Here is a 16,932-nt window from a genome sequence, read left to right on the forward strand (position 1 = left end):
GAACACAGGAAGCCTCTGTTCCAGTCCCATTGTATGACCTCGGGCAACTCACCCCCCTCTGAGCCTGTTGCCTCATTTGAATGAGGGGGTCAGACTAGTCGATGCCCAAGGCCCCTTCCTGCTCTGACATCCTACTGAAATGGGCAGGGGCGTTTTCATCCTGGATCTCTGAAGCCCTGGTCCCCAGCTTCCCATGAGGGTCCTGTAGCTCACTCATGCTGGCTGGGTTCTGACCCATGATCCAGTGTTGGAGGAAAGAGCTGGGGCCCATGGAAAGAGGAAGAATTAGCAAGAGAAGACAGAATGGTGTGGGCCAGGGCAGAAGGAATAACCTGATTCTCCACTCTTGGCCTCTCCTACCAGAACTACCAACAGACATCTCCAACTTAACACGTACAAAACCCAACTCCTCACTTCCACCCCTCTCCCATCTCAGTACACAGCATCATGCTCCTTCCAGAAGCTCACACCCTGAGGCAGCCTTGGCTCCCCTCCCTCACATCCACCTCCCAGCAAGCAAAGTCTTCGGGCTCAACCTGCAAAATAGATCCAGAATCTGACTTCTCACTACCTCCTAAGCCACCTCCCCTGGGATCTTTAGTAGAACAGTTTCCTAAGTGGTCTCCAGTTTCCACTTTCACTCCCCCATGCAGCAGCCAGAGTAGTCTTTTAAAAATGCTTTTAAATTTGGTATCATGTAGCTCTCTTGAAACTCCACACATCCCGTCTCCCTCAGAGTATAAGGCAACCTCCTTACAATGACATTTCTTCTCCAACCTGTCCCCTCTCACTGTGCTCTAGCCATCCTGGTCCCCTTATCATTCTGCCAAAATGTCAGGCACATGGCAACCTTATGGCCTTGGCATCTCCTGTTCCCTCTGCCTGGGACGCTCTTCCCCTGGTTGGTGCTGCTCTAGCACTATCACCTCCTTCGAGTCTTTGCTCAGTAAAGTCTTCACGACCATCCTTTAAAAAACTCCAATTCGGCCAGGTGGAGTGGCTCACGCCTGTAATCCCAGCACTTTGGGAGGCCGACGCAGGCAGATCACAAGGTCAGGAGTTCAAGACCAGCCTGGTCAATATAGTGAAACCCTGTCTCTACTAAAAATACAAAAATTAGCTGGGCATGGTGGTGGGTGCCTGTAGTCCCAGCTACTTGGGAGGCTGAGGCAGGAGAACCGTTTGAACCCGGGAGGCGGAGGTTGTAGTGAGCCAAGATCACGCCACTGCACTCCAGCCTGGATGACAGAATGAGATTCTGTCTCAAAAAAAAAACAAAACTCCAACTCACTCTTCAGCAGTTCCCATTCCCCTTCCTGGCTATACGTACCACCATCTGACACCCTATAGATTCTGCTCTTTCTTTTATGTCTGTCTTTCCCCACTAGAATGTACGCCGCACGAGAGCAGGGGTTTTGCCCACTCCAATATCTCTAGCACTAGCACAATGACTACTCTATAAGACATATTCAACATGTGTTTGCTGAATAAGTAAATCAATGAACGAATAAATAAAAAATGGAATGAATGGGCTGAAGAGCAGCATAATGAAGATATAATGCAAGAACATTTACAAACAGGTCCAAAGGAAAAGACCCAAGGAACTGACTGCAGGAGGAAAGGCTGGGAATGTCATGCTCGTGTGCCTAGGTATATAAAGAATTCTAATACGTGACATGATAGTAAACAACGATAACAACTACAACAACAACAAAAAATCAATTTAGAATGTTTCATAGGAATTAGGGTTAGACGTAAGAACCTTTAACTGTAGGTCAAAGGGCCAAAGTCAAAGGTTGGGAAGTCCCTTGCCTAGAAGGCCAGGATAACCCCAACACACCAGTTGCTTTTGACGGAGGAAGGGCTCAGGGGAAAGGGAGGGTCCGGATGGGGTGGGGGGGGTGTGGTGCTGGCCTCACTGAGGTTCTGCAGCACGCGGTCGCGCTCCAGCTGTGTGTCTCGGATCTTGTTCTGCAGCAGAATCAGCTTTTCCTCATACTGGTGCTTGAGCGTCTGCAGCCGCCGCTGGCTGTTCTCCAGTTCGTCGATCAGCTTCTGCTTGATTTCGATCTCACAAGTCAGGTCGGCCAGGTCCGCCTGGAAGTTCACCTCTGTGGGGGCACAGAGAGGCTCAGCCCAGCGTTAGGGCGAGGGGCAAAATGGGGAGCAGATGTGCCAGTCTTGGGGAGCTGGGACCCTCTTTTGGTCAGCCACAACCAATCAGTGACCAGAGAGCAAAAGGATAAATCCCAATGCAGGTAGAATGCGACCAGAAGGAACAACCCATTTAAAGAGCAGTTCCAGAAAGGCAAGGTGGCACTCAGGAGCTGGCAGGGGGGGATCTACACGTCCTTCCCAGCCCAGCCATTCCTGAGGTGAGCATCCACTTGTTCCAGATGATGTGGGACCAGCTTCGGTGGAGGAGGGTGAGATGGCTGAGAACAACTTACAGGGCTAGGGCCAGGGCTGGCAGCAGGCAGGGCTGAAAGGGCAGGCATCTCCATTTAGAGGAGAGGGCTTTGGCACCAGTCAGGCCTACATTCACGTTTGCTCTGCATGGACCACACAGGGGAAGGTCACTAAACCCATGTGAGCTTGTTCCTCTATAGGGAAGCTCATAACACCTATGCATACAGTTGCAGTCAAGACTGAAAGAACCCAGCCTTTCAAAGGGTTAAGGTAAGTACAGCGCCTGGCACCTAATGAACGACCAGGAAGTGTTCGCTGTCATTCCCGTCATGACTGCTGTTGTCACTGGGTTCATGTCTGGGAGTGCTGGGGCCTGGACACCATAATCTTTGAGCAGAGCCCAACCCCACACTTGGGCATTGGCAGCCAGGCATTGCATCCTCCACAGCCCACAGCCCAGGCCCACGCACCCTTCTCCTCGGGGTCTGAGTCTGAATCCACCAGGCTCTCTTCACTGCCCGAGTCCTCGTCTTCATCCTCTCGCCCTTCCTCCTCCTCACAGCCACTCTCGTCTCGCTCTTCCTCCTCCTGGGCACCAGGCACCATTGGGGTGGGCCTGGCCTCAGAGAGGGGAGCCCAGAAGCAGAGGTGCATCCCGACACAATGCCTCAGGTGTGTCAGGAGGGTGGGGATTGGGGCAGGCCACAGCTGAGCCCCCCAGCCCACCCCCTACTCCTGGAAGAGCGCCGCCTCCCTCAGCGTCCCTGCAGAACCCCTCTGGGAGGGCCTCCCCACCTGCATCATCCATATGGGATGAGATGGGGGCCTAGGGGTTGGAGATCACCGTGGTAACCAGTCAGAGATACAAGAAAGTACAAGGATCAACTGGATGCAGACCCAACCGCCTCCCTCACTCTATACAAGGATGCTATGGGGCCCCCCAACCCCAGCAGGGAGAGGGGGCACGCATGTGGTGAGGTGGGACGGGCCGTGCTCCTCACCTCCTCTGCCTCGTTCTCATCTGTCTCCTCGCTGTTCTCCTGTTGGAGTTTTGCCCTCTTTTTGAAGGCTTCCTTCTCGGGGCTGCTCAGGGAGGACAGGGAGGCTGGATTAGGAAGGCCGCCCCTGCCTTGAGCACATGGGCAGGGTGGCGGCAGCGGCAGGACAGGAGGCCTCTCACCAGACGGCGGGGAAAGCGCTGGCTCCTACTCTGCAGAGAACCCCGCTGCTCTTCCCTAGGGCCACCCAGAGCTGACCTTGGTTCAGCTCAGTCCTTCCTCTCCTTGGGGGAAAGCATATGGCGTGGGAGAACATGAGGGAGGGAGGTTGCCTAAAAGGCTGAGCAAATCTGCGCCACGAATTCCCAAGCAATACTGAGGCAGCCCCTGGGGCTGGAGACGTGGAGGTTCCCTCCTCAACAGCTGGTGGGCAGCAGTCCTCCTGGGGGACGGGCAGGGTCCACTGGGGCGGTCTAAGGGCTCTCGTGGGTGGGGACGACACTCCACTCACCTCTTCCTGCGCTGCCTGACCTCCTTCTTCTTTAGCCGCTCCAGGTCCTGCTTGGCCCTACGGATCACCTCCGAGGCATCCTCCATGGAGCTGGCCGGGCTGCCCCCGAAGGCCGGGGCGGCTGGAGAGGCACCCAGGGAGTAGGGGCTCCTAGCCGAGGCCCGTGAGAGGCTGCGGCGCAGGGACTCGTTCATGGCTTCACTCTCCAGGAGCTTCGTCCTGGGCGGGAAGAGCAAGTGGGCGGGGCCGAGTGAGCTGCCACCCATTTGGCGTCACCAGGCCGAGGCCCCCATCCCGTGCACACCTGCCGGGGCGGGGCTCACTCACTCACCGCAGCTCTTCGATCTCCCGGATGTAGTTCTGGATCAGTGCGCCAATGGCCTCATTGCCATCGCCTGGAATGGGAAGGTGGGAAGGAGGGTGCGATGAAGAAGATAAATAGGCCAGCGGTGGCTCAGGCCTATAATCCCAACACTTTGGGAGGCCAAGGCGGGCGGATCACCTGAGGCCAGCCTGACCAACATGGAGAAACCCCGTCTCTACTAAAAATACAAAATTAGCCGAGCATGGTGGCACATGCTTCTAAGCCCAACTACTCGGGACGCTGAGGCAGGAGAATCACTTGAACCCGGGAGGTGGACATTGAGGTGAGCCAAGATCACACCATTGCACTCCAGCCTGGGCAACAAGAGCAAAACTCCGTCTCAGAAAAAAAAAAAAAAAAAAAAAAGATAAATAGCAGCGAGGGTCTTTACCGCTGATACTACTGCTCTTATATCTGTGCCTCGAATAGGGTAGCTCATATGGGCCTTTTCCAAAAAGAAATCTATAGAAAAAAATACTTTGCACAGAGGTATACAAGCACTGTTGGCCTAAATCCCCATCACTAGAAGGCTATTGTAATAAATGTATTCATCATTGCTATATATGGGACACCAAGGCAGAAGATTAAGAGAAGTCGGTTTTTAAAAATTTTTATTTTTTGGTTAGAGCCAAGGTCTTGCTCTGTCGCCCAGGCTAGAGTCACAGCTGATTGCAGCCTCAACCTCCTGGGCTCAGTCAATCCTTCCATCTCAGCCTCCCAAGTAACACGAACTACAGGCATGTGCCACCACATCTGGCTAATTTTTGTATTTTTTGCAGGACTAGGTGTCCCTATGTTGCCCAGGCTGGTCTCAAACTCCTGGGCTCAAGAGATTTTCCTGCCTTGGCCTGCCAAAGTGCTGGGATTACAGGCGTGAACCAGAAGTAGGTTTAATATGGAAAGATTTATAAAACATAATGCTAAATGAAAAAGGGGTCTTAGAGCAATATATATAATCTCATACATAGAAAATATAGTCTATATCTTACACACATTTAAGAATGTATATGAATACACATTCATACTTGAAACAAATACTAAGGCATGGGAAAATACACACCAAGCTGCTAATAGAGGTTCCTTCTGAGAAGTAGAGATGGCTTGGGGTGGAGGGTTCAGGGAGAGGTGATTTTAATCTTTTGCTTCATATAGTGATGTATTGTTTGCATGCTGAACAAGAAGGATGTGTTCATGTATTGCTTGTGCCATACAAAAATGTTTTAAAATCAAGTGAGAAAATGCATACATGAGTTGAACTGTGAATTGACTGGCTGGCTTAGTCTACCTGATACTCTGGGGTGGGTGTGGAGAGAGGGGTTCCTAGCCTGTTGGTGCTCTGACATGGCCTGGCAAGGCCCAACTCACCAGCCTTGGCTAGCAGCAGGTTGGCTTCCTGGCTCATGAGCTGGGTGACGCGGTTATTGATGGCGTCGATGGCCTCCTGCATGGCTTTCACCCGCAGCCGCAGGGCCGCATTCTCCTTCTGTAGCATGGCATTCTCCCGGAACAGGTCGCTATAGCCCTCAGCGCCATCCTCTCCTATCACTCGCTTGCCCTGGGAGCAGGGGCAAAGGGGAGCAGTCAGGCGGCACAGCTCACAGGTGGGGGAAGGGGTTGATGGTGCCCCTCCCTCTGCCAGTGCCCTGGCCTTCCCCTGTATATGGCAGCATCACCAGTCTTCCCTGCCCCAGGTTTCCTAAAACACAGCTACTGGTCCCCAGTGCACAAAAACCTTACACAGTTCTCCTTGACAATAAAAAGTCCAAATTTTGTAACCAGCCACTCAAGGCCTCTCACAATCTTACTTGACCTAACTTTCCACAGTGTATTTTCATATCTCCATAAACTCTAGTCCAAGGGTCAAAACCCTCTCTGCCAGGCAGTTGGCATAAATGAGTCAGGCTGGTTGTAAGACAATAGGGAAAGGTAGAGACTAGACCTAAGAGAGTCCCAGACTTAGTCTAAAAGGGGCAGTCCCTATGCCTCTCCAGTCAACTTAGTACCATAAGTTGTTAGATCTTTAAAATTTTTAGCTAAACTGAAACTCCCTGACTTTCAGAAAGGTTGACAACTAAGCTGTATTCTTTTAAAACAAGTGCAAGCCAAACCAAAACTCATCTATATGCCAGATTCAGGCCATGGGCTACCAGTTGGTGACTTCTGTCTTAGTCACATAGAATTAGACATTTCCCCCAAAGGACCCATTTTTTTCCCACTCTGTTCCTTTGTGCATGGCTTGTTCTTTACCTAGAATGGCTGCCCCATCTCATTTTGCCGTTACCTCATGCATTCTTCAAAATCCATATAAAAGACCCCTTTTTCCATGAGTCCTCTCTGACCATCCAAGCAAGTAAGGCCAACTCTCTCCTCTGCCCCTCTGCAGCACACTGGGTACTCCTGTGGGCCCTCTATCAGTGACTCTGTGCCAGTCTAGCAGTCTTATCTGTTCCAACACAACACATTCAGCAGGCATGAAAACACCCTGGAGAGTGTCTGCCCTGTGCATAAGATCTATGCAACAAAAGCTGGGGGTCCCTTCTTTCTTGGATTTAGTATTCTAAAATCTTGAGGGCTCAGACTGTGCTTGATTCACCTGGGTGAGTCCCTAATAGTGAGCATCATGCCTGGCACACAAATGATGCTCAATAGTCATGTCCAAAGTGGATGGTGGGTGATAGGGAGGTGGGAGGGATGCTGAGGAAGTTAGGATGAGGCTGCAGGGCAGAGGGTGCGTATGGAGCACCAGCTCCAAGCAAGGGTGCTGGGCAATGCCCAGAAGCATGCTCACCGCCTTATACTCCATCAGCTCCATCTGCAGCCGAGCAATCTCAGCCCGCAGTGCGCTGATTTGCTGGCTGGTCTTGTCCTGGTTCACTACCACCTTGTTCTTGATGTTGCGGGCTCGATTGGCATATTTGAGTGTGTTGAGGGTCTCCATGAAGTCTCGGTCTGAGGGGCTCACACAGGCGATCATGATGGTCTGGCTGGGGGTGCAGAAAGGCTGGTGTGAGGATGAGGGACACGGCCAGCCCCCAGAAGCACTGCCTCAGGGCAGAGGTCCTGCTCCCATCCCTTTCCCCCACTACCTTAATGCCCAAAGCATGTGGGCATTCAGGACAGAACCTGGGATGTGGGGATCTGGACCACCTGGCCAGGAGTTTTCACTGCAACAGCAGATAACCATAGTAAAGGCGGCTACCAAGGCTGGGGAGGTGGTGATACATAATTGCCAGAGTCCTTTGCTTGGTGATGAGGATGAGTCACAGCCCTGAATTTTCTAGCATTTCCCATCTATCATCTTGCCTGGGTCATATGACTTCCCTGAGAATGTCTCTCCCTGTTTCACTGATAAGGAAACTAAGTCTGACCATAGCTGCCTAAAGGTCATAAAGCACCTCAAGGTTCCTACCTCCTAAACCTGCAGCCTAGGATGGGAGGGCCTTCTCCTCCTGGGGCAGGCTTGCACCATACCCACACGGCACTATTTTCCAGGAACCTCCCTGCCTCCCCTGTCCCTTCCCTGGGTGTTGGTCACCACATACCTGTTGCCCCCCAGCGAATCCTGGAGGAGCCGAGTGAGCTTGGAGTCCCTGTAGGGGACGTGCACCACCTTCTTGCTCTGGTCCCCTAAGGCGCTGATCACATTGCCCAAGGCCAGCTGTGGGAGACAGACCCTGGCACTCAAGAGTCACTCAGGGAGAGAAGGGTAGGGAGGGACAAGAAAATCCCCAAACCATCTGTACCTGCCTTTCTGGCCCCAGCAGCCCTTTTGCTCCCTGGGTGGGTTTACAGGCAGATGGATAAACCGGTGAAAGGGGGAAGTTGGGGGCAGGGCTGAGGCCTGAGAGTGAAGGGCTAACTGGCAAGATGTCCAAGGAGGACTCAGCAGGCGTGGGACTGCAGGGCCTTGGAGGGGTCTGAGACTGAGCTGTGCGGGTGTTGGGGCTGATGACCCGCCATGTGCCTACCAGGCCACAATTGATGGAGATGCCCTCCTTGGCCCGCTCGCCAGTAGCCCCTGTCCGCTTCAGCCGCTCTGAGCCGGCCAGGTCCACAAAGTGAAACTTAGCGGTGAGTGTCTCATACTCATTCGAGGGAGGTGTACCATCAGGAAGTCCAGTCACTGCCTCATTCACCTGCAACAGAAGTCAGCTCTGACTCACCCAGCCCTCACCTACCTCGCTGGCTCCCCTATTCACAGTACTGCCATCCAGGAGAGGCAGGGTGGACGGCCAAGTACCTTGCCCTTCGCACATGCAGAGCATCTGACAACGTGTAGAGTACTTGCTCAAGCCTGATTTCCATTTAATCCTCACAACACCATGATTGAGAGATCATTAACCGATTTTACAAATCAGGCAACTGAGGCTCAAGAAAAATATAAAAATCAACAAATGGCAGAGGCCAGCCTCAATCTGGTTTGCTGTCTCTGAATCTGTGGCTCCTCATCTTGCCCTTCCTGGGATACCCCTGTAGCAAGCTGGTTCCTGGGCCCCCTGCAGGCTCCTCACCAGGTCGGGCTGGGTGCACATGCGCATCTGGCACAGGTGGATGGTAAAGATGGCATGGGAGCGTGAGCTCTGCACGTTCATCTGGGTGCTGGCTGTGGTGCGGGACAGGGCCCCCTGCTTCAGGCACTGGATCAGCTGGAAACAGAAGCAGAAGTGAGGGCTCGGGATTGCCGTGGTGCCAGCCCCTGCCCTTTCAGGATGCCCTGGGCCTGCTCCAGACCTCCAGCAGATGCTCACCTCCTCCTGGGAGTGGATGAGGCGAGAAGTGACGCCGGTGGTATAGATGCCACCGTTCGCATCCTCATGGATCTTGATGTTGGACCTGCGGTGGCGGACGTCAGGGTCACGGGTGCTGTCAAACAGGTCAAGGATCTCCTCATTGTAGAGCTGTGCAGTAAGGAAACAGCTGAATTCATAGGGCATGCAGTGGGGCCCTAGGTGGCTGCCACATGCCTATAAACCATCTCTGTTTTACAGATGTGGAAACTGAGGCTGTGGGTCCCCTCTGGGTTCTGAATCCCATGGCCTTTCTGCAGGACAGGGGCAGGAGGCAGCTGGGCCCTGGCCAGAACTAGCTGGAGGCTGCACACTGTTCCTCATCCTCAAGGAACCAGCAGCCAGCAGCTCGGTCACAGCAGGGGCTAAGGACCAAAAGAGGACAAAGGCACACAGGTCCCAGATGTAGGAGATGAGGAAGATGTGGCCACAATTTGAGCAGATCCTGTTGTATTCCTGGTCTGGGAAAGAGTAGATGGGGATGTGATTCCAGATGAGGGAGGGCAGAGACAGAGCTCAGTGGAGACCAGGGGAGCCATGCCCTGGCCCTGACTGTCTCTGATGTGACGACAAGCTCCCAAAGGGGAGGAACACACCTGTGTGCCTTGCCCTATGCTTGCCAGCAGGTGGGCATGGAGAGCACGCCACTGTGGCCCAGTGTCCTGGAGAGGGCCTGGTGAGACCATCGTGGGGAGGGGGCCTGGCCAGGAGCAGTCACCCCATTTCAGGTGGTCTCAGCCAAGGAGATTCCTGTGTTTGGAACTGCTGGCAGGGAAAGTGTCACCTGCTGAAGATCTGGGATGTTCAGCAGGCAGGGAGCTAGGGCTGGGGAGTGGAATAAGGGATGGGGGCAGCTAGGGCAGCAGCCAAGAAAATGCTGTGGGACTAAGGGGGAGACTGCAGCCCTCTGACATCCGGGGCACTGACAGCCCTAAAGGGACAAAAATACCCCACATGAATGGCGAAGAGGAGATAGAAAGGATGGTGCAGATGGGGGCCTACGTCTGTCTGTCTGTGTTGGGGTAGACACACTCTATCATTTGACATCTTGTGGTTCACCCCATGGAACTGATTTTCTAGGAACCTGCTCTTCCGGGCTTCTCCATGGCAACAGGACAGGGAAGGGATGAAAACAAAGAGATGTGAGAGAGAAGCTTATTGAGATACACAAGCAGCAAGACACAGACATGGACATGAACACAGACACACATACACAGACACCCACACACAGACACAGAGACACACAGACACACACACACAGACACAGAGACACAGAGACACACACACAGATACACACACACAGAGACAGACACACACACAGAGACACACACACAGAGACACACAGACACACACACAGACACCCACACACACAGAGACACAGACACAGAGACATACAGACACACACAGACACAGAGACACACACACACACACACACATAGACACAGAGACATACAGACACACACAGACACAGAGACACACACAGACACCCACACACAGACACAGAGACACACACACACACACACACAGACACAGAGACATACAGACACACACAGACACAGAGACACACACAGACACCCACACACAGACACAGAGACACACACACACACACACACAGACACAGAGATACAGACACAGACAGACACAAGAGACACAGACACAGAGACCCACACACAGAGACACACCCACACACAGACACCCACACATAGACACAGAGACACACACACAGACACCCACACACAGACACAGAGACACAGACACAGAGACACACACACACACCAACACACACAGATACACACACACCCACACATAGACACAGAGACACACACACAGACACCCACACACAGACACAGAGACACAGACACAGAGACACACACACACACCAACACACACAGATACACACACACACACAGATACCCACATAGACACAGAGACACACACACACCGACACACACAGATACACCCACAAAGACACACAGACACACACACCCAGACACCTACACACAGACACAGAGACACACACACCGACACACACAGATACACACACACACAGAGACACACAGGCACACACACACAGACACCCACACACAGACACAGACACAGAGACACACACACCGACACACACAGATACACACACACACAGAGACACACAGACACACAGACACCCACACACAGACACAGACACAGAGACACACACACACTGACACACAGATACACCCACACACAGAGACACACAGACACACACACACAGACACCCACACACAGACACAGACACAGAGACACACACACACTGACACACAGATACACCCACACACAGAGACACACACACACACACACAGACACAGAGACACAGACACAGACACAGAGACACATGGACATAGACACAGAGACCCACACACAGAGACACACAGACACACACACACAGACACCCACACACAGACACAGAGACACACAGAGACACACACACACAGACACAGAGACACACACACAACCACAGAGATACATAGACACACACACACAGACACACACACACAGACACACACACAGACACAGAGACACACACACACAGACACCCACACACAGACACACACACAGACACAGAGACACCCACACACAGACACACACACACACACACCCAGACACACACACAGAGACACACACACAGACACACACACAGACATGGAGACACACACACACAGACACACATAGACACAGAGACACACACACAGACACACACAGACAGACACAGATACACACACAGAGACACATACATACACACACACACGGACACCCACACATAGACACAGAGACACAGACACAGAGACACACAGACACACAGATACACACACAGGCAGAGACACACACACAGACACACACACAGACACATACACACACACAGACACACACACACAGACACACACACCCACAACAGACACAGAGACACACAGACACAGACACACACACAGACACACACAGAGAACCACACATACACACACAGACACACACACAGACACACAGACACACAGAGACACACACACAGAGACACACACACACAGACACCCACACACAGACACAGAGACACACAGACACAGACACACACACACACACAGAGAACCACACATACACACACAGACACACACACACAGACACACAGACACACACAGAGACACACACACCGACACAAACACACAGACACCCACACACACAGAGACACAGACACAGGGACACACACACCAACACACACAGACGCACACACACAGACACACACACACACACAGAGACACCAGAGACACACACACACTGACACACACCGACACACACACACAGACACCCACACACAGACACAGGGACACACACACACCAACACACACAGACGCACACACACAGACACAGAGACACAGACACACACACACCGACACACACAGATACACCCACACACAGAGACACACAGGCACCCACACACAGACACAGAGACACATAGACACAGACACAGAGACCCACACACAGAGACACACAGACCCACACAGAGACACACAGACACCCACATACAGACACAGAGACACAGACACAGAGACACACACACACCAACACACACACACAGAGACACACACACACAGACACACAGACACACACACACAGAGACACACACACAGACACAGACACCCACACACAGACACACAGAGACACACACACACAGACACAGAGACACACAGATACAGAGACACATAGACATACACACACAGATACACACACACAGAGACACACACACACACAGACACCCACACACAGACACAGAGACACACCGACATACACACAGACACGGAGACACACACACACAGACACAGAGACACACACACACAGACACCCACACAGACACACACACAGAGACACACACACACACAGACAGACACACACACAGACACACACAGACACAGAGACACACACACACAGACACAGAGACACACAGACACAGACACACACACAGACAGACACACACACGGACACCCACACATAGACACAGAGACACACACACACACAGACACCCACACACAGACACAGAGACACACAGACATACACACAGACACAGAGACACACACACAGACACAGAGACACACACACACAGACACCCACACAGACACACACACAGAGACACACACACACACAGAGACAGACACACACACAGACACACACAGACACAGAGACACACACACACAGACACACACACAGACAGACACACACACGGACACCCACACATAGACACAGAGACACAGACACAGAGACACACAGACACACAGACACACACAGGCAGACACACACACAGGCAGACACACACACAGACACCCACACACAGACACAGAGACACACACACAGACACAGAGACACACACACAGACACACACACAGACACACACACAAAGAGACCCACACAAGAGACACACAGACACACACACACAGACACAGACGCACACACATAGAGACACATAGACACACACACAGGCACACACACAGACACAGCTGCACATGCACAGAGACACATAGACACACATACACAGACACACACATACACAGATGCACACACACAGACACACAGACAAACATACACAAAGATGTGCACACAGACACATAGACACACACACACACACAGAGACACACAAGACACAGAGACACACACATAGAGACAGATGTCACACACACACAGATATGAACACACAGTCACACACACATAGGCAGTCCATTTATCAGAAGCAAAAGTCCAGAGTGGCAAAGAAAACCTCCAAATTCTAAAATGCAGGATACCCTAGAGGACAAGCCACCACCTGTGTGCCCAGGAGGGAGCAGCTGTGTTGTGGGAGGCAGGGGCTGGCGTTGGGGAAGGCCTGGAGAGGGCCAAGGCCACATGCGTCCCTCAGAAGGCGACCTGGACAATCAGAGCAGCAGGGTTTATGGGGTAAGCGCCCTTACTGAGCAGGGGCTCAGCACAGGCCCAATGGTCAAGAGCACAGAGACCCCCTGCTCCCCACTAAAAGCCCCTCCCTGGCTGCCACAGTCTGAGCCTGACATTCTCCCAGAGACAGGAAAGGCCAGGTGCACAGAAAGACCTTTCCTGGAGGACCTTTCTGCCCTGGGGTAAGAGAAAACTCAGGGGGCCAGGAAACATCTGAGCCACAAAGGGGCAGGACAGGCTGCCCTGAGGCAGAGGGGGAACCCAGAGAAGGCCAGAAGGAAGCGAGAGAGCCAGGGTTCTCACAAAACCCTAAGGAAACCGGTATCACCCCATTTTGCAGATGAGGCTCAGTGTGGTAAATGACTAGCCCAAGGTCACAAGGCTAATCAGTGTCAGAGCTAGAACCTGTCAGGGTGTGAAGGGATCATACAGGTCATCGACTCAAGCGCCATCTGATGCAGGAACCCGTTTTGAGTGTCCCACCAAGTAGTCCTCCAGCCCATGCTTGGATTCTTTCAGTAGCAGGAATTTATCACCTGGAGATGCCCCCATGGTTCCCTGGGCTCATTCCACTGCACTGGAGGAAGGCCCGGCTTCCATGGTCCTGTCGTCCACCAAGCCTCCCACCTGCCCGCCCTATGGGGCCACAGTACCTCCAGAAACTGGGCGCTGACTTTGAACTCAGGTCCAGCCATGCCCTGCTCCTGTGCCCGACGCTTGCGCTCAGCAATGCCCCCAAAGAGGTGTGCGATGGCCCTTGGGATGATGCCCTGCTCCTCCTCCGACGTTGCCATGTCAAAGCCAGTGCCCATGGTGTACGTCTTCCCGGCCCCTGTCTGCATTGGCAAAGATAGAAGGGTGTAACCCCACACCCTTTGGGGACACCAGCAAGCCCTGTACCTGGGCCAAATCCCCTTAGCTCATCTACCTCCCAGCCTGGTTCCCCTGCTGCTTTCTTGGTCCTGAAGCCACACTCTGGGGAAATCACTGACTGACAGCCCTCCCTCTGCTAACCAGCAGTGCAGCGGCCTCCTTAGACAATAGACAAAACCCTGAGGCTGTGTCTCAGCTGCTCTGAAGGTGGAGCTTTCTTTCCATTGGATGCAGGGAGACCGAGGCTGGAGCAGCCATAGGTGGGCGTGAAGATGGCTTACCTGCCCATAGGCCAGCACCGTGGCATTATAGCCCTCGAAGCAGCCCTCGATGAGCTTGCTCACACAGGTGGAATAGATCTGTTCTTGCCAGGTGTCCAGGTCGAAGACAAAGTCATAGGTGAAGGCCTTGTCCTTCCCCAGCAGGACCTGGGGCTCTCCCGGCGTAACAGAGGTACAGATGTGACAGCCCTCAATCTTCTCCTTTGACAGCTGGGGCCGGATCCTGCCCAGGATGGAGAGAGCCCTGGGTCAGGCCCAGCCGGAAGGGGGCTGCCACAGGTCCCTCCCTCACACTGCCTGCCAAACTGCCACTTCCCCTATGAGCCAGAGGGAAAGGAAGGAAGCTTAGGTGCCCCCAGAGGAAATGGGCAACTTTTGTAATACGATAGTAATAACAATATCAACATCATCAAAACAGCAGTTGTTAACATTTATTGAGCATTCAGTATATATCAGATCTGTGTTCAAAGTACTTTCCATAAATTAATTCACACACTCTTCACTATAAACTTGTGAGGTACCTATTATTTGCCTAATTTTACAGATGAGAAAACTGAAGCTGAGAGAGTTTAAATGACCCTGCCCAAGGGTGTATAACGGAAAGTGATGGCGCCATGTCCAGGTCTGTGTGACATAAAAGCACATACTCCTGATTGGACCGGAAGCCCTAGAAATTAGCATCTCGTCAGGGGAGAGAAGGCGGCTTGTCCACTGCTGGGGACGCAAAGCACAGGGCCAGGATGGGGAAGAGAAGGAACTGGATGCTCCCACAGCTCTGGGCCACATTCCCAGAGCCAGGACTAAGTTCTAGAGGAGGCCAGAGCCTCTGCCAATGCCTATCGGGGCTGCAAGCAGGAGGCCAGGAGCTCCCCTCCCTGACGCCAGACCAGGAGCACCCTTCCCAGATGCCAGAGCCTGGTAAACATTCTCAGGCCTGAGCTCTGCTTCCTTTCCAGGAGTGGAGGGGTCAGACCTGCAGAGCTGGAGCTGACCAGGTCAAGTCCCAGGTTCCCTTGTGAAGGGCAGGGACCTCTAGAAAGGACACCAGGCTAGCCTGGGGTGCGCTCCCAACCCAGATTCTGGGAGGCTTCCCTGTAAAGAGGAAGAAAAGTGGCATCAGGACTGAGTGAGGAGGCAGCCATTGACACAACTGTCTCCATCCAGCCACCCCTTCCTCTCTCTCCCAAGCAGCCATCACCACGACAAGGTTCCCATGGCAACCAAGCAGGAGTCAGCAAGCATGCGTGCACAGGGATTGGCAGAAAGCACCACCCCCACCCCAACTCCCTAAAGTAAAAGGGGCTGGAGGTTAGGCTCTCATGCCCGTGGGCTCACACAAGCCAGTCCATCAGCAGGCACTCACAATGAGCTACTTGTCAGGCCTCCTCTCCCTAAGCCAACACTCACCAAGAGAAGAAACAATGCCAGGGGCCAAGCCAGCACCCATCCTGGGCCCAGAGGCGCCTAGCCACAGAGTCTAGGGCCTCCAAGTCGCCATCCTGTCTGTCCCCAGCTGCTCCAGCCCCCAAGGCTCACTCAGAGCTGTAGGCTGGGGAAAGTGCTCACCTGAGCCTGTTGCCTGCACTTCCACAGCAAGGGAGTTAAAGGGGACTGGGGAGGTGGGGAAAGCCCAGCAGGGAGGCACTGGGGGTAAGCAACACCAGGCCCAGTTCCTACCCACAGATGGGAGTCTGGGCCTTCTCCAGAAGTGTTTCCAAGGTGTGAACAGGTCCTCATAGGTCAATGGCTCTCCTCTAAAAGGGATGGA

At 53.2% G+C, this 16,932-nt stretch overlaps 1 protein-coding gene across 7 annotated transcripts in view; it reads right to left on the bottom strand.

The window, feature by feature from the left end:
- Positions 1 to 16,932, bottom strand: part of KIF21B (kinesin family member 21B) — a 58,556-nt gene that overhangs the window by 28,948 nt on the left and 12,676 nt on the right. For all 7 annotated transcript variants that reach the window (XM_033198889.1, XM_033198891.1, XM_033198893.1 and 4 more), the window contains exons 2-14: positions 15,165 to 15,387; positions 14,664 to 14,846; positions 9,031 to 9,180; positions 8,794 to 8,928; positions 8,251 to 8,418; positions 7,825 to 7,940; positions 7,071 to 7,266; positions 5,648 to 5,837; positions 4,250 to 4,313; positions 3,919 to 4,137; positions 3,411 to 3,492; positions 2,880 to 2,997; positions 1,920 to 2,111 (exon numbers count right to left, since the gene is read on the bottom strand). In XM_033198889.1, the coding sequence (XP_033054780.1) occupies positions 1,920 to 2,111; positions 2,880 to 2,997; positions 3,411 to 3,492; positions 3,919 to 4,137; positions 4,250 to 4,313; positions 5,648 to 5,837; positions 7,071 to 7,266; positions 7,825 to 7,940; positions 8,251 to 8,418; positions 8,794 to 8,928; positions 9,031 to 9,180; positions 14,664 to 14,846; positions 15,165 to 15,387 (2,036 nt within the window). The remainder of the gene's footprint in view (positions 1 to 1,919; positions 2,112 to 2,879; positions 2,998 to 3,410; positions 3,493 to 3,918; positions 4,138 to 4,249; positions 4,314 to 5,647; positions 5,838 to 7,070; positions 7,267 to 7,824; positions 7,941 to 8,250; positions 8,419 to 8,793; positions 8,929 to 9,030; positions 9,181 to 14,663; positions 14,847 to 15,164; positions 15,388 to 16,932) is intronic.

This window comes from Trachypithecus francoisi, unplaced genomic scaffold (assembly GCF_009764315.1).
Source record: "Trachypithecus francoisi isolate TF-2019V2 unplaced genomic scaffold, Tfra_2.0 Lachesis_group5, whole genome shotgun sequence".
NCBI lineage: Eukaryota > Metazoa > Chordata > Mammalia > Primates > Cercopithecidae > Trachypithecus > Trachypithecus francoisi.